The sequence below is a fragment of the Halictus rubicundus genome, chromosome 9 (genome assembly GCF_050948215.1).
Source record: "Halictus rubicundus isolate RS-2024b chromosome 9, iyHalRubi1_principal, whole genome shotgun sequence".
Classification (NCBI taxonomy): domain Eukaryota; kingdom Metazoa; phylum Arthropoda; class Insecta; order Hymenoptera; family Halictidae; genus Halictus; species Halictus rubicundus.
The window spans coordinates 2,829,841-2,849,156 of NC_135157.1; the positions used below are offsets into that span (position 1 = coordinate 2,829,841).

At 38.7% G+C, this 19,316-nt stretch overlaps 1 protein-coding gene and 1 long non-coding RNA gene across 2 annotated transcripts in view; one reads left to right on the forward strand and one right to left on the reverse strand.

Annotated features, from left to right (window-relative positions):
* Positions 1-652: 652 nt before the first annotated feature.
* LOC143357457 (uncharacterized) lies at positions 653-1,338 on the forward strand. The gene is made up of 2 exons (XR_013082813.1): positions 653-688; positions 758-1,338. It is a non-coding gene; the product is annotated as an uncharacterized LOC143357457 (long non-coding RNA).
* Positions 1,339-14,957: 13,619 nt separating this feature from the next.
* The window catches only part of Neto (Neuropilin and tolloid-like), a 281,903-nt gene continuing 277,544 nt past the window's right edge, over positions 14,958-19,316 (reverse strand). The window contains exon 10 of the mRNA XM_076793432.1: positions 14,958-15,970. Coding sequence (XP_076649547.1) covers positions 14,978-15,970 — 993 coding nt within the window. The 3' untranslated portion in view covers positions 14,958-14,977. The remainder of the gene's footprint in view (positions 15,971-19,316) is intronic.

Genomic DNA, 19,316 nt, shown 5'->3' on the forward strand with positions numbered 1-19,316 from the left:
ATTTTTTCTCCTCGTCCGAAACTGCTCCTCCTTGGCGAATTCTTTTTCGATCAGCTTCCCGCGGGCGAACAGCCACTTCTCCTTCTTTTATTCCTCCGTCGCGGATAAATTTTCCGGAGCGACGGGAAGCCACGACCATTATGTCACGGGTTCCTCCGAGGGGAAGAGCATTAATTTTATAGAGCTGATGATCGTCTTTTTTATTCCACCGTGGTCGTCCCCAGGTGAGAACATTCCGTTGACGGAATCGGAAGCTACAATATTTCTTGTCGGCGGCTCTTAGATCGAGTAATTTATAAAATATAATCCCCTGTACACGAGCATTAGCGTTTCTATTGACTCCATGAAGGAAGCCGATGTTTGATCGATGCTATAATATACCCTATACTGGGTGTCTCACTCGAAAAAAATGTTTCATATGAATGGTATAGAATGGAACATATTTTGGTGTTATTAGTTTTTCCGTAAGAGGACGGATAAAGTTACAAAACGCCATTAATCAGTAGGAGATATTTGAATTTAAATAATTGTAAGTCACCATTACTGTCGTACTAAGTTTGCTCTTATTTATTTCAGAAAAGGTTCAACATAACAATCATTTACATCACGGCACTTTTGAAATCGATAGAGAAATCGTTGCCCAAATCGAGGACTTCAAAAGCACTAAAATAGACGAAATTTTCGACGAGTTAGTGCTCTTGTATTATGTAAATACGCCAATGTAATTGGATATCAATTACTGTTTACTATTTTTCAGAGAAAATTTCGTTCGGATATTCCTTACAGTTCGAAAGTTACATACCAAAATGTCTCGAAAGTTTTCGATTTGGACGTGCTCTGCGGCGTTTTCGCGCGCCTCGAAGGATCCATTGAAGAAATTCGATGGTCTCGCCTATCGCAGCTAGAGAGGAAGCGAAACGCGTTACAGGCAAGGATTGCGCGGCGGGATCGCGTAGGGGCGTTTCTTTTTCGTTTTGAAACACCGCGCCCGGGGAAAGAAAGGAAAATTTATCCTCGGCGCGGCGCGACAAAAACATGGATCCTCTCGCTGATATAGAGGGACCGGTGAATGGGGGATGCTTCCGATGGCTGTGTGCGTGAGACACTAGGAGAACATTCACGACCTACAAACGTATATTTACCACGACGTCTGGTGGCTCGAGCAGCCCCACCCTCCTACATAAGCAAGGATTCCACGACGACGGCTCTGAATGTGTCTTGTTCTCTTTGGACCGCGGAAACGTCGAAAAGGATCCTTCCCCCGGAAGCTCTCGAAATGCTTATTTTACGGCGGCGGCGTCATAAAGGCGCGATCTACCAATGAGCGTAAAACTCTCGACTTCGATCCGGCGTAACCCACGGACACCTCAATAAATACAGATGGCGCGGAAAGAGTCTTGTTCCCAGTATTCTATCATTTACCTTCATTTTTCCACCTCCACCAGACAATGGAGTTCCGTCGAGGCTGACGTGCTGGATTCTCCGAGACCCCCGTCTCGGCGAACTTTTAAAAGCCACTCTGCTAGAATATTAATGAGGGTAATTAAAAGGCGAATATTTTCACAATCATAATAGATACAGTCGAATCTGAAGGAGTAAGCTGAAATCGTCGAGTTCCTCATTGACGAGATTTTTTAGCACGAGGGTTTTAACGAAAGAAAATTCCCCGTACAGGAGCATTACGATGGTTAATGATTTTTTCATTGTAATAGCTCGAAGAAAGAAAAATTCAAATTTTAAACGTGAATTATTTATTGTAGAAATGTCCAAACCTAATTTTACAGAGGCTGTCACACGAATTAGTTATTATGGTGAATTGCAACTGGATAATTGCAAAAGTTCGTGCTCGATTTTCCAGACATTCTTTGAAGAAACGAAAATCAATTTTGCGAAAAAGGACCTCATTAACACATTGAATTGATGACACAATTCTAAAGAATTATAGTAACTATTATAACTCATTAATAAAACTGTTATTTTATGATTTTTCGACTTGTAGAGGTTTACCTACTCTAAATTTGAGTTACAGAGATGAAATAATAATGCATTCGGACACGTAGTACATAATTCGAGTCAGAGTCATTTTTACTTCGATATATGGAGCATAATTAATTGTTTTGTTTTCTTGTAACTGTTTTGTAGAAATTTTCAAGTCGTAACGATTCGAGTTACCGAGATTTGACTATATTTATTATATCGACAAGAGTAATCGTGTAATCATTAATCTATGAGCTGTTATGAAAGATGTTATAAAAACTGAGACTGAAAAACTGTATTCTTTTATCTTCAAAGATCAGTCGTATTTTTTACTGTAGCAAATTTTATACTGACAACTTGTTTAAAAAATCAAGACTGAATATTTACCAAGTCAATTGTTAGTATTCACGAACAATTGACGTACCAAATACAAGCTGTGCAATTCACAACAAATCTTTTTATTCAGTTTTTAATTTGGAAAGACAATAACGTTTCAAAATGCTTTGTTTATAGATCAACAAATCGCGATATAGCGCGCACAGGTGTAATTAACAAATATTAAATGTAAACTCTGTCCTAAATGAAAATTGCAACGAAAATATTCTACTGTATGTTCCGGTTTTATGTTTTCATTGAAAGTAGCAATATCATGAGTTACAGTACGTGTAGCTGAAACGAAGTTACTGATACTGAAAGGTTGAAAGCTGAAGACCTTTTTCGGAAATGCTACAAATTGAAACGTCTCTAAATAAATTGGCAAATTTTCTTCGTGACTGAATCAACCACAGATGTGAAGAATGTAGTTTGTCGTAGTACAATTTCTTTAGAAAAACTCGTAACATAATTTTTAGTGTGCCTTATATTACTGCAAAATCGGTGTTAGTTTCATTAAACGCCAAATAAAATGTTAACAAAAAATCGTACATCAAATTTTAGATCATTGCAAAGACGAAATTTTAGTCTCAAAGTTTTAACCTGTTAGCTTCAGTCGTGAAAAAAATTTTCCAATGTTTTAAGAAACGTTTCAAATTGTCAAATTTTCGAGGAAGAATGAAAAGAAAATGAAACGATGGATTGTGAAAATCTGAGTTTCTAGCTTTAAAATGAGTTCAGATTCGGGATTATACGGTTCTTTGTTACAAAAATGCAGCAATTAAACCTGAAATTTTTTGAAAATCAAAAAACTATTCAAATACTTTTCGGAGCCACCGTATTTCCAGAAACTTTCGAACATTCATTCGTTTTTCTTTATAATAAATATCGAAAATTCGGTCAACAATATACGTACAATAGTTTACGACGTAGAAGCACTGATTTACTTTCAGAGGCGATTGTATACGACCACGTGGCATAAATGATGCCCATGCGGAAAATGAAAATTAACAAACAAAACTCCCCTCAAGTCTATTGTATTTCCACGTACAAAACCCGCCCGCGAATACTATACGAAGTACGACAAAGTAAATCGAATAAATAAAACAGACCGTGTTCTCGTAAAAACTTTCGTTCCATAAAAGTTTCCGAAGCACAGCTTGACAAGTCGGAAGTTCAATGGACGAATATAATCGTTCGGGACCTCGCATATTATTGGATATTAGGGGATGCAACGTTGAAAGAATATATCCAGAGTCGTGAAACTTTGAAAACTAACGCAATACTTTGCAGGGAACTGTCTCGACGGCGTGCTTCGCCGTTCGACGATCCATTCCAACTTGCGTTTTCATATCGACACAACGTGACTCGATATCGTCCGATTCTCGCGACTGCCGATTTATCGGGAATACGCGCTGCCTGTAAAAAAAAAACGATCGCGTAAGATGGATCTGAGAATAATTTGACGAGCGTCCAGTAGATAATCTCGTCCGATAAATACTCGTCGCGAATGGAAACGGCTGACAATAAGAACGACGAGATCAGCGAAAGGTGAATGACAGGAATGCGTTCGTCTGATTGCTCGACGAATTCGTTCCGCATTGCTGGAACCGAACGGTCTGCCAAGAAAATCTTTTGACGACTTTAATCGTCATGACGTCATCGTTTTGACTTTATCTTTTGTCAACTCGAATTCGACCCTTGACCCCCCTAGTCTGCCGAAATTTCTATCGCCACCGGGTAATGCGGGGTCGTAGATTCGTCTGGCAACAGGCTGATTCGCGTAATGACGGCGCTGATGCGATTTTATCGATTTTAGCAGCGGGAACGAACCCGATCCGGCGAATTTAGTGCTTTGTCTTATTTTCTGCAAATAATGCAGAAAGAAATTGAAATTTTTTGGATTTTTCTTACGCTTCAAATATGTAATACGCAAAGATCAATAGGATTTGCGCCTCTCCTTCGAAGATAAATAACTGAATGTAAAAGAATCCTACATGCAGACAACTCTTGTGTAACATGGTTAATTGATTTCGAGAATAATTTAAAATTCACTCGCGCGAAACTGTCCATTATTATAGTCAAAGAGAAATAATTCTTCTTAAAATTTTGAAGAGGGAGACTTGAAAAACCGTATAATTGAAGCGCTTTGTTATTTAAAAATCATAACAACTTTTAATCGCGTAATGCGAATTTTCATGTAATTCAAGTACCGTATTTTCAAGGGTTGTCCGAACATGATATTTCTAAAAGTAATTAAATATTTGGCGGAGAAATAAGTTCTTTTCGATGAACTCAAAAACAATGTCAACACACTTGTTTAAATGAACTGTTTCAAGCGTCCAAGAATTAATAAAATACTGTCTGCTATTGAAATTTCTCGGCACATTATCAAAAATCAGTGGTATAGACATACGATTGCACGAACTGAACCTGCAGTACAGTAAAGTCTTGATCTAAGCCGTATATCGGTGTGAACCACTACTAATCCAATTACAAAACTTCTTTATTTTTCATTATTTTTTTATGGGACTTTGACCAACTTATTTGTGGCATTTGCCTCATTAAAATGACACTAAATACAATCTACATTGACGGTATGTAGAGCGCCTTCGGTCCGTGCTTACACGCGCTGCCCTTTTCTACGTTCGGCGCGGTCGACGCGGTCACAAGAAAATACAATAGTAGCTCCACACGATCTATGTTACAGAACGGACCCGAGAATTTGACTTAGATCAAGACTTTACCTTGAAAAATCACAACAAAAGTCAAACCAAATTGTTTATACCGTCTAAGTTTTCTTCTTTAATAATTTCAGTTAGATGTAAGTAACACGTCAACAGAATTAAATTCTTATAATCCGCCCACTGTTCTACGTTACATCTACTTATTTTTTGTTGTAAATTCACAAAACCCGTAATGTAACGACGAATATTCTGATGCTTAAGCTCTCTTAATTATCTTTTAATAAAATTTTAATGTCCTAAAATTGGAAATAACTAATTTCTATTTCTATTTCCTCGATTCAATCCTTTCAAACATGTTTTTTTGGAAATTCCTTTAATCTGGTACTGTTACTTGTCACAATTACGAAATTAGGAACTGCGTTAGAGACAATCGCTTTCTAAAGTATCTTGGTGTTTGAGTCTTACAGAAATATGTATTATGAGACCGTGGATTTCATGCATTTAGTACAAAAATGAGCAAATGAAATATAAACCATTAAAACAATTCGAAGGATTTAACGGTACAGATACGTTATTTTTAATTTAGAAGAATTAGCAAAGGAAACAGTTAATTTCTATCCTGATTTGCTCGGACCGAATAAACACAACATCCGATCGTGATATTGGTTTAATCATTGATTTTCTTATATAATATTAATTATCAAACATATATCAAATATTATTTACCCTATGGAATTGATATTAATAAATATCGCGTTCATCATATTCCGGAGCTTAAGCGGTACACTATATGTTTATCAAAGCAAACAGAAGCAGAGCACCGTTTCATATTCAATTTTGTGCATACCCGTGCCAGAAATTCGTCGGGGGAACTACATACAGATTCTCGGATAAGAAAGGGGATATATACAGCCACGCTGGCTCACGAATTAGATGGAAATTACGGCAGAAATTTAGATAACAGCAAGTACGAATCAGAAGGATTATGGCGGCCCCTTGACGAGGGTATGATTAAATTAGACTGCAACTAGTTTCTGGTATGAGCAGCGATTAAATTAAATGCACGGAGCAATCCATATTAAAACGCTTAACGCGTACGCGGCGGAAATACTTTCGTTTAATCCGAGCCGCCATTGTTTAAAATGGTAATAACGAGCAACCAGCGAGACGAATGATACAAGCAAACATGTAAATTGTGTTTATCTTGGCTCGATTTCCAACGTTCGAGCGTGAATTAATAAATCTCTGTTTTACTGCATATTCCAGATTAACCACGCTCTCCGGTAAAAATACGTCCATGTTCTAATTGGCTACACTTGTCCTCGGTTGACAAACTTCGCGTCTTTAATTTCGATGCAAATGATTCGATCAGCGAAAATAATTTTGCCCCTTAGAAGACGCTCTGTCACCTTTCAGCGTATTCATTCCCGTGTATATCAAATTATGCAGCATTATCTTTGCCTTCCCGGGTGCGAAGTTCCCATCAAAAGTTTCCCGCTAAGTTTACTTTCGCAGCTTCGCGTGCCCTTTGTTTCGCGAGCTACATGTTCCCCATGAAGATAATAATTGCAGGTGCAATACGCAAAGTAACTATCGCCTCCAACTTCAATTAATTTAACCCAGCTGAAAAATGTCGGCTCCGAAAAGACAATCTCGTGTCGTTACAGAATATACAAATTATAACGATCGCGGGTTCTTGACTCTCGATACGCGAATGAAATTGAAATTGAAATATAGAGGACAGGAAGGCAGTACAAGGAAAGTTTTTCTGGGAAAGTGTGTTTGCATCGTTGAGAGAATGAGAAGCCGGGGACTCGGCGAAAAATGTTACACAGAACGTTCAAACGTTTTAATGAAAATCCCGTCGGAAAATTTGCGGCCGAGTAATTTCGCGATTCCGTCGATGCCGAGGAATCACCATTAAAAATACAATGTTTCATTACCTTCGGACGGCCACCGCACCGGCGCGGCGGCGTAGCATCGACGTGACTATGGCGCTGCTCACGTACATAAATTACAAATTATGCGGAAGAGATAAAGGTGACCGAGCACGGCTACGTACGGCCCTATAGACGCAAATGGTGTATACGTGTTCGCCTATTGTGTATGCTCCGTGGGGAGACGAGGCGACGCGTCAAAGGGAGTCACGTTTTGCCGTGATTTAACTCACGTCTTCATTATTTACGTTTCTTTGAGACCGTCTTGACAAACGGTCACCGTTTCGCTAAATGAGCAAAAACCACGTGTCCGCCTCGGCCATGCGGCTTTTTATCGAGTTCCCAGTCAACCATATTAATTTCTGCCTGTCCGCAGGGCCAAACTCAGTATCTCGTTAAAATTTTAACCGGAAACCACTTTTTCCCCGAGACAAACCAAACGCTTCCATTTTTCTCGACCACCGAACTCTGAGTTTGCATGACTACAGTGTTCTATAATACAGTGGAACCTCCTTTCATGTGAGATTCATTTACGCGAATGAAGTTTTGAGGACTGCGCCATCACATAGACCAGCGTTTCTCCATCTGTGGTACATTACGTTATTTTTGGTGGTACAATTCTTACCCATTCTGTTAAGTTCTAAGGAGTATATCGCCGGTCTTGCCAAGTATATCAATGATACAAATATATATATATAATATATTGTAAGAAAATGTACCGTGTTGCTAATGACCTTTGATGTTGAAGCAACATTAAATAATTAAATTATATATATATATAATTTTTACACAAAATATTTTGAACCTAATTAAATAATACTGGTGCGCTAGATACAATGACAAAACTATTATAGCGAAGGTAACTCTTTATTAGGGAGAGGAGAAGAATTTATCTTTCCGCTTCCGTTCCCAAACGACGATGCAACGAGGATCACTCGATGTATCGATATCTCTCAACATCGATGCAATCGATCTACACTCATCCACACTCGTGACAATATGATCTTAAAATGCTTTATTCTTTAATTATAAACACTCCACTTGAGATATATCGATTTTTCATCGGGAAATGCTATTATGGTAGTACATTTTCTTGATTCTTATTTATATGATACAAAATTTAAAAAGTACGAGAACCGCTGATAAAGATTGTTGGCAGACTCTGTCGGGGTTCTCTTCAAATTGGAGGCCAGCAGAATTCCATACCGGATAGACCCCTTTGCAGTTTGAATCGAAATTATAAAACCGTTTACACTAGTGTCCCGGAAACATAGTGTGTGCTTACTCCAGATAACCTAAAGCATAACGTAGCCCAGTCTCTTTTATGGCCAATCCACAGAACTTTCTGTATGACCTAATAAACGATGATGCATGAACGTGTATCGTGCCCAGTAATCTGACCTTGTGTAATCAACTTTGAAATACAGTGGAACTGCCATTATGTGGCCAAGCATACATATAGACTATACCTGGTATTATATGAACTAGTATTGTGCGTCGTTCCAGTTATCTAAACAATTTACTTTGCTAAATGGTGTGTGAAATTGAATTACACAGAACAGTCGTTACAAAGCTTGTAGAAAACTGATTGCTGACAAAGGAGAAACGAATAATACAAACAAACAGAATTGCGACACAGAGAGAAAGGTGCTGTTTTGTTTTTTTTTTAATTGATGCAAAAAATTTTGATTTTTCATGAACGTCCGTTGTCCAATAATACATATCAATAACAATGAATTATACTATTCTGATTTCTCATTTGTTCGTTAGATTTCAAATTCGTTGACTCTGTTGAATACCATTTCCCCAGTGCTATTCTATAAAGCAAATATTCATAAGGCCGAACTATATCAATCTCGCTAAATTTCAAGAAATGCATAAAATATGTCCACTAAATATTTCCACCCATGAAACATTCACCACTCTGATTCAATACCAGGAAACATCGAATTAAATTTACATTTCCGAAGGATTGAATAACTGATCCTTGAATCGACGATTTCAAACAATGCCAGAAGACTTAGCGAAAGATAAAACATTCGTGATTCATAATCCTTTTCTAATAAGAAGAATTCGTAGCAAACGATGAGGGTTTTTGAATGTCTGCACAACCACGGTTGACCGGATCCACGGTTTTCAATTAAAAATTGATGGTGCCCCATAGAAAATCGAGGTTGGAACGTTTAACGTGATTAATAATTGATCCATGGCGTCGGTCACTGTGAAACTTACCTTCGTTAAAACGCTGAGCACCTGCGAAACCCCTGAAGGATCTTTTGGAATAAGTGATATAAATGGGGACGAGGTTGAGATAGCCACTTTTCCATGGCTCTCGGCTTGTTAATAATTTACGAAGGTCAGTCTACCGGCCGAAAAGTGGAGGTGGTGTTATCATAAAAAATGACTCGGTATTATTTTAAAAGTACTATATTTATTATTCGCCCGTCGTATCACTCGAGCGGACATGTATGCGTCGTTTATATACAAATGTGTTCACTCTGTACATTCTGTTCTATACGATAAACGTTAACACGAACCTGTACAGAAGCGAGAATTTATTTTATTTTTTTTTCTTTTTGTCGGTATCTAAACACTAGGTTCCTGATAGCTTTACAATGTACATGCTTAGACCAGTTAGAGTTAACACGCACGTGGTTCGCCTATTTTTCCTCCATTTTGATAAACCCCTCGTTCTCATTTCCGATCGATCGTTTCACATTTTAATTGACTAATTGAATTATTCCCTTGTCCAAGGGCGACGGCCTCTCGAGCCCGTGAGAACGTCTAAATTTTCGTCCGTTCCATTTCAATGGGCGATCTCGATGAAAAAGTTCAATCGATCGTGAACGAGACATCGGATATACGCGATCGTTCTTCTTTTTGCCCTTTTCCACCAAATCATGCAGAACAGATTATCGCCATTATGCGAGCCCAGGGACTGGAGGGTGGGGATGGGAAATGATTCGAGCCGCGTTCGTTAAATAGTTCGCGAACGCGTGGGTGGGAAGCGAATTCTTCCTTTCATCCAGACGATTTTGTGCGTTTGACGTGTGACGCAATGCGCGGTATTCGAATCCTAAAAAACGGCAAAAATAACCAAATTTTTAATGTACAAGGTAGTATAATCTTTGTCCATATTCATTTTTAACGCGGTTAATACAGTTTTAAAGTGACCCATCTCGAAATTTCTAAAACTGAAATCATTGGTTGATGGTTATGCAACAATATGAAAGTTCCATTTTTTACAGATTCTTTGTTTTACTTTATTCAAAGAAAAATGATTTTTCAGTGTGCTCTTTGTAGGACACAAACATTTCGTAACTAAATATCTGCCTTATACGGGGTGCCCAAAATGTTGTATTTCCTTGAAAGGGGTTATTCTCGAGGTTATTTGAAGTCACTTTTTCCTTTGTAAAGATGTTCTCCTCGGTTTTATTAAGGAGTTATTAACGAAAAACGCTAACCAATCAGAGCGCGGCTACAGTTAAGTGTGACGTTGGCATAGGCTAAGCTGCGCGTCTCAAAGGAAAAAATATTTTTTCGACGAGATGTCAAGGTCACCAGAATTTCCTCCGAATTTTTGACATCCGTAAATATTATCTTCAATATTTTTGTAGAGCATAAAAAGCTGAATTCAACAACAACCTCCATAACTATTCCGTTTCGATTATCCAATTGCGATCTGTTTGTGTTTGAAAGCATTTCAGACACAAATATCGTAAGATTGAATCAAAACAGTATAGTTATTTAGGTCTTTGAATTCGTTTTTCTATGATTTATAAAGATATCGAAGAAAAAGTAAAAAGTTTCATTAAAAAAATACTTATAACCTTGACATCTCCTTTAAAAAATGACCTTGAAAAATATTCTTTCCTCTGTCGCATGACAGAGATGCTTTCCTTGAGATGCTTTTGTTCTGAGAAACTTTGTCATCTTCTTCTAACGGTAAATAAGACAGATATTTAGGTAGATCTCATTCAACTGGGAGACCCGGTATATGATAATAAAGAAGCAGTTCCTCGGACATGTATTTCATTTGATCAGAATATTATTACGTTTAAATGCATCATCCATTATAGTAATAATTAAACTGAAACATACTCTTTTCAATGGGTGGTTACTACCTATTTGTTTTTACTTTGACACATGAAAGGTTAGTTTTGATGCTTAAGTTATGTCCAACGTAGCAGTAAAAAGGTTTAGGTTTCATATTCAGCATACACGTTCATTAAATGCAGTTTAATCGTGTTTTATTGTGACAGCTCTTTCATTCGTAATTCTGATTGCTTAATTTAACTGATTCGCGATGGAATTAATATCGTGGGTGAATATGTCAATTCTACCAAATGTAATTTTGACCTCCGATATTTATGAAATTATTACTGGAATAATTACACTTTTGAACGTCTCTTATGACCTTCAATTGAGATTTCAAATAGATGGAATAAATTTTGAACATAAATACAAATAAGTTAATATTTATTAAAATCGACTAAAATAACAGATTTTCATGTTGCAGTGAATTTTACACGATTACAAAAACGATTTTGCCGCACAGTACTACCCAATAATTTAAAAATACCACGCATATACGTCACCACAGAATAAAATGGAAAGATTAACGGACAAATAAATAATTTTAATCGGCCAATATTTTTTGCCGCGTTTGGTTCCGAAATACCATGCCTTGCGACGATCGATCTTACACATTGATTGTCCGAACCGTTCCGGACACGTTCGAGCGAAAGCGCGATTAGTTATAAATGCATTGCTTCGACTTTCCTGTTCGGGTGTGCGCAATTCTGTTACATCCTCGACTAACAATGGAAATACCGTGGAAAAATAGTTTGCCTAATATCGCAGTATCGTATTCGAATCTTGTAACGTATTGCAATGGTCGAGCCGCGCGCGGTGAATCGACACTATGTGTACAAAACAGATTAGGTTATGTTAGAACCTGAATATCATTGTCCGCCGACCATGTTGGCGTTGTTTAACAATAGGAATCTACTTACTCGTTGCCCGAAACAATCATTTCGCTCTCGACGGCTCTCCTACGGGTATCTTCCGAACACTTTACGACACTTTTGACCGCTTGTCAAATGCGCTAACATACACGGCACTGTTCGGTTTCTAAGATTCAGTATGGCGACCGGAAGTTCGCGCCCGCCGGGAAACGGTCGTCACATGATCGACTTGCTTCCGGCTTCCGATATGTTATTTCGTTCGTTCGGGGATCGCTTTCTCGCAGCGAAAATATGTACGTTGACCGACGTGTACGCGTTTCGAACGGGTTCACAAGATACGCTTCACAGCGAGCTGCGTCGTCTCTACTTTGTGTAACGGCGGAACAATTAAGGAGAACTTGTACAAGCTGCAGAAGCGTTCAAGGTTCTGGTAAGAGAGTTTACGATCTCAACGATTGTTATCCGTTTTTGCTTGTCATGGCGGACGTAAAGGAACAGGTTAAGCGCTTTGCTAATATCTTCGTTGCAACGGAAATCTATGCAAATTAAGTGAATTGGGCCTGATTCATTCGCTTTCATCATTTTTGGTACTCCCGCTGGCTTTATTGAGATTCCCTATGGAATGTGTAACGAAAATTAATGGAAATTGAACTGATAAATATTGTATAGTATCAGACTCTATTGGCCAAATGTCAAATATTTGAAACAATGAAGCAAAAAATTTTAGATATTTGAGAGACACGTCTCAGTCTGCTTATAGGTTCAAATCATGCAGGTTTTGAAAAATGACAAATTTTGAATAGTTCTCTTCAGAGAAATAGTCAATATGAACATAATCCTTGTTATTATGTTTCATTCCTTTCACTACCTTATCAATACGGTCTAATTTTAATTAACAAGGTAATACGCCCAAAAATTGAGTCAAACCTTTCTTAATACTTGAAATTCGTTACATGTTTATAATTTTTTAATAGAAATTTTAGTTTACCTTGTAACGATTCTTTCCTGTAGAATTAATTACAGTTATGTAAATACACTAATAATAGGTACAGTTCTTAAATTTAAAAAATTGAAATTGTACTGTTTAGGAACGTTAATTATTTTTTTTAAATTAATATTAGCTAACCTGTGAATACAAAAACTTCTGTTCACTTCCAGTGGGAACGTATTAACATTTTTTAAATTTATCGTTATGATTTTTACCGTTGTTCTAATAAAGAACGATACATTTTAATATATCTATAATGATTGTTTATAGATTTCTTATAAATTGTACAATGAATACATTCACTCTAAGTAATCAATTAATTAATGTCAATAAAATAATGTCTCGCGTCTTTGTTTCAAATATTCAAAATTTGTCAATTACATAGATTTTTGTGACTGATTGTAAATGACTCTACGACTGACATTACCTTTGTTAAAATTTAATTTTCACAGTTTTGAAAACATTCAAGAATTTAGAACAGTTTTACGAATGGAATTGCCATACTACTTGAAGAGTGTTACTTCAATGTCACTTAAAAATCGTCACACAATCTCAATTGTATAAGAGATACTACACAACATGATGAAGCCAATGAAACTTACCAATACTACTTGAAAAGTGTTCCTTCAACATCACTTAAAAATCATAGAATCTCAGTAGTACAACGGACACCACATAACATGATCAAGCCAATGAAACTTACCCGTACTACTTGAAGAGTATTCCTTCAATATCACTTAAAAATCATGGAATCTCAGTAATACAACAAATAACGTGATGAAGCCAACGAATCGCCCGTTCCTAACAAGGTTGGATGAAATATAGTTTCTCACTGTTTAAGCCTCGAACGCGAGTGTCCTAGACAAACTGTCCTATGAAAAATAACCGTTCGTGCGCATCGATCTAACAATAATATCTGCGACTTCGATTATAATAAAAAACCATATAGTCAAATGACAACAAGAATTTCCGTTATAACATATCTTACAAACATATTATTACGCGTGTTACGGACACGTGCCCGATCTAAGCGACAACAACACCCATGTTAACAATAACAGAGTAAATATCCTGTACCCCGTATTGCTTACAAAACCTTTGGTCCATAATCCGATCGATCCGACGCGCAAAGGGAACGCCCCGGTGTCGAAATAAACACTAGAATGGTATCGTGGCCCCGATCTCGAGATCCATCGATCTCTCGGTCATGTCGATCGATCGGACAACGCAACGGATTGTGCCGAGGGACGATCTCGATCTATCAAGCGAGCTTTGGGTACCGACGGTCCTCCTCGAGGGCCGTACGAACCTCCTGGCGGTTCTATTGGGCCAAGTGCGATAGAATGGCTGCTGGTTGTTGCATTTCAAGGCACTCCAGATGACCGACGACCTTCTGACCGGCAAATGCGAATGGGACGGGCAGCTGCAGTGCTGCCATGCCAAGGTCGGTGTTCTGCACCGGAAGATGGGAGCCCTGAAGGCCTCCGGAGGTCTCAAAATCAGAAGATCGTTAAGCCTAGAATTCATTCCTAGACGCGACGGCGTCAAAACTGTAACGCCGTCCATCGATTCTCTTTTATTGCGCTCGGTTGACGGTAGGATGGTCACGTCATCGAATAATGGTCCTGCATCTATCCCGGCAGACCCATGTCCGGATACGTGGTTCAGCTTCGTTCTGGCGGTTTCGTCGATATTGCTCGCACGAAACTCGGTATCTTTCAGTTTGGTCAGTTCTACGCCGTTCCGCTTCGCCGTTTCGTGAGACGTTCCGGAATCCTGGATCACTTCTCGCGCAAACTTGTCCGGAGACGTTCGATCGTCCTGATCCGAGTAACCGAGCTGATCAGGCCGATCGACCGTGCCAATATACGTGGATCAGGAGGATGAATTGGCCTCTATCGTCGAGCAGGTCGACGCGTCGTCGTCCAACGAGCTCTGCGTGGCTACTGTCACTTTGCTTCCATCCTTTTGATTAGACAGATGACGATTGGCGACAGTTTGACGGGGATGGCGTCTCTTGTAGGGCTCCCAATCCCCAGGAACCCGGCGTCAGTGCGTCGCGATCACGTCCGGAGCACTCTTCGTGCTCTCTATACTGAACGGTCGCCTCTGGTCGACCTCTATCACGGCCTCCGCCCTATACCTAGGATCGGGTGTTGTCTGCTGGGTACACTTGGGCGTGCTCGAGTGCTGCGAGCTCGGCGTGTTGCTGGACGCGTGTACGGATCCGTATAGAGAGCTGCCGTACCTCTCGCCGGAACCGATTGTCGCCTGTCTCACTAGCTTAGGAGATTGACAGTAGGCACTGGATTCCCTGTTGGGTTGCGGACTCTGGAACCGCTGATACGACGGGTAGTCCGGGGGCTCTGTGTACGGTGAGCCTTGGTGCAGGGGCAGTGGATAGCTGGACTCGTGAGTCGACCAGCCTGGTGGTGCTGGGATGGGATTGTGCTTTGGACAGACGCCCATGCTGCCGTCCCGACCTCTCGACGCTGGACTGCAACCGGAACATTGAGAGGTGGGCTGCTGAGAGCTACTGTGCTCGGAAGATTGCTGCGCGCTGTGTTGAGAAGGCTGAGAGCTTTGCCGCGACTGCGAAGAACTTTGATGGTGCATGTGGTGATGGCGATGGTGATGAAGGTGGTTGGTCCCGTTTTGCGAGCTCGGTGCCCGCACGCCGAAAGTCGTGAAGCCAAGCGGCATCTCGAACAGGCTCTCGCGCGTCTGACAAGAACTGTCCCGCATCTCCGGCTCCTCGTTCGACTCCTGCAGCCGTTCCTGCGTCGCGTTGCTGACGTTGTTGCTCTGGTGGATGTCGTTCATGTCCCGCGTGTTGTAGGTCATCTCCAAGACAAGGTCCTTCGTGTAGTCCTGGGCGATCAGAGTCGTCGGAGGCAGAAGCTCCTTGCTGGGCATCACTTCCAGGCTCGGTGACTCGCTGCCTCGGTCGCCGATGTCTGTTCTCGAAGACGAGATTGGACACGGTGTCGCCTTCCGACCGAGCTCGTCTAATCGATTCTCCCTCGACTGCCTGATGTGCTCCTGAGGAAGACAAATGGACTCTTTCAATCGATCGAACGAATATTGAAATGCGTTCTTCACACTGTCTCTTCAGACGACTGAAGACTACGGTAATGTCTCGATGCACGTGAACATTTCGGGACCGAAATGTCACTTATTAAGAGATAATTTTTCTTTGTGAAATTTTTACGAATACATTTGTGACGTTTCTCTGATTGATACGACACTGAACATGACACAAGTTGGATCAGGTTTGTTCGTTTGATTCACGATACAGTCAACTCTTGACTATCCGAACTAATCAGTGGAAGTGAGTGTTTGGATAATAGAACAGTTACCTAGCTACAGCGTTAGATTAAATCTTCAGTGGGTTGTACAATAAATCGCGTTGCATATGGACCCGTTAATTGATTGAACCGTTTACACATATTATGTGTGGAACACATATGCGTGTAATGGAGAATTCAGATATCATCAGTTAGGATAATTGGAGTTCTACTAAATTGTTAATTGAACGAGCAAATATGCTCTTATATCATGTTCGGCCACATTTTCATCGGACAAATTGTCACAAATGTATTAGTAAATATTTCATACGATAATACCGACATAATTAATCCCGTGTCATGTTACACTTCTCGTGGTGGGGATAAATTTTTCACAAATATCGTGCACGTCTCATTCACATATATGGAGACATTACTGTACTTGTAGAAAACACTATAAGTGCCAAATATTCAATTTTTCCAATAGCGACAAACGTGTTCCACAAGTTTTAATTATTAGATGTACAAATTAATTCGTAGATCTATTTGTGAAACATGTAACCTTTGTTACTGGCTTCATCAGTCACCTAAGTAATCGTATAAAAAACACTGGAAATTATTTTCAAGCTTTCAATATGTTTTGCTTGTTTGTAAACCAACCGTAAACCTATGAAAAACAAGACACGAATGAAGTTGTACATCTATAATTTACAAAATTGGATCTTCTGTTTTTGCTAAATGAGAATAGAAACACACAAACCAAATGCAGTACTATGCATTTCTGTTTTCTGCATTAATATAGTACGAATACATGAAACAGAAAAACGTGTTTGTAGACAATCCTGTATGTGCGATTGCTTCGATGTAGAGAAAGAATAGTGTGTCACTCATTTAAATGTTCAAACACTGTTTTTGCCTGCTCACGTACGCTCGTGTTTGTTTCTCAATTACTCGAATATACAGGGTGGTCCACGCAATTGTTTCAAGTCAGAACTCCGTTATTATTGCATTTACGAAAAAATGATAAAGGAGAAAGATAAATGGTTCGAAGAGCACTACATCTGTAGGTCTTTAAATTTTTTTAGATGCAGCAGTGCATGTGCAATTAACAATTGCATCATTTCTTTAAACAGAATATTTTTTGTTGCACAGATCGATTCTTCCATTCATTCTACGTAAAAAATGATTAGGGTACCATGGCAGAAAAATTATTAGATCTCGAGATATTTTCAAAAAATGTCATACATTTTCTTGTATTTAGTGAAATACAGCTACACTTTTTCAAAATCTTAGTTTTCGTACTCGAGTTACGATACGTGAATTGCTACTGAATGATGAAATGCTTACTCCTGCAACTCGGTTTCTGTTATGATAACAATGTCGAAAGGGTGTTTACCTTTACAACATAGTCATGAAGTGTTTGAGTATCTTCTTCAATAAAGACATTTTTTGAAAATATCTCGAGATCTAATAATTTTTTTGCCATGGTACCCTAATTATTTTTTACGTAGAATAAATGGAAGAATCGATCTGTACAACAAAAAATATGCATTTCTATTTAAAGATATGATGCAATTGTTAATTGCACATGCACTGCTGCATCTAAAAAAAAATGTAAAGGCCTACAGATGTAGTGCTCTTCGAACCATTTATCTTTCTCCTTCATCATTTTTTCGTAAATGCAATAATAACGGAATTATGACTTGAAACAATTGTGTTGACCACCCTGTATATTAATCAAAAATATCTTTCTATAAATTTTTTTTTAAATTCGTCATATTTGTTCATGAAATTTGTTAACATACCGTGAAGATGTCGTTTTTTTTCAATAATGCAAGTTCGTCTGGTATGTTTTTTATTATTAGGATTGAATTAGCATTTATATCGTTTTCTACAAAGACGACGTTAGACGAAACGATGTTATCATTTTCTAACATTATTGATAATTGCTTACAAGAGACAATTCCACTTAAATTGCATATCACAGTACTCCCATTAGGACATAGTTTTTCGATAAGAAAACAAAATCTTTCAATTTTGGTACTTACAGTGTTTTCTACTAGAACTCTTCGACTGTTGCAATCTATTGACAGTAATTGGAATTATCAAATATTGATTTGAAGATTTTGTGCATGAGATGATAATTATTCGATGCACACTGTACTTATTAATGTAATTCAGATGGGACTAGAAGCATTAAACTTTTACAAGAATTGCTAAAGCGCATTTGTTAGGATTCGATGCAACTTTTGAATGTGATGCGCGCTCTAATTACTAAATGGAATTAGTAATACCCCACGAAATTGGAAAATAAATAATCCGAAGCCACTTATTTTTTCCAGTTCGATACTTCCGGCGTTAATTAACATTTTAATTTCATTTAGAACGATACAGAACGTCCAATATGATGGACTTTATATTTAATTCCAGTTGGTGCTTGAAAATTGTATAAATACAATTTACCCTAGATAACTACCTTATATAACGGTAGTTTGGTCCATTTTGATCCAGAGTTACAAACAACTCATATAAATGTTAATATTTCAATCGCCAGTTCAAAGCATTAGCTGTTTGTAATAAGATCAACGTTGATGTCAAAACGATACATTGGAAAATATGTAAAAAAAGTGTAAATGCGTAAGGTATTGATTCGATCTAGCAATGGCTGCAATTAAATCGTCGAAAGTACCCTGTAATCTATTCTGTCGTTTAACATTTTATACAATGATGGGCACTGATCAGCATGCAGTGTCAAATATTTGATTTTTAACAGCAAGCATCTCGTATTTGCGCCCAGCGTCGATCAAAGAGCATATCAAAGGTAATTGTTCCGTTGATCAAGGCAGAAAGAACGCAAATACGTTCGGAACTAGCGAAAAATGGCGGCAGCGAATTAATTGTTATTTCCATGTTACCGTCTATCAGATCTACGCTTGTCGCCTGTGACTCGACCGACTTCAATTTTCCACGTTTTGTCCCACGTGAATGGACGAAACGAACCGTGGGCTCATTTCGTATTGTGTGTTATCAGTTTTCCCCCGTGTTGCGTAAATGTTAGGCACGTACAACTGTACGTGACAAGTCCGGCCCGTGAATTGAAT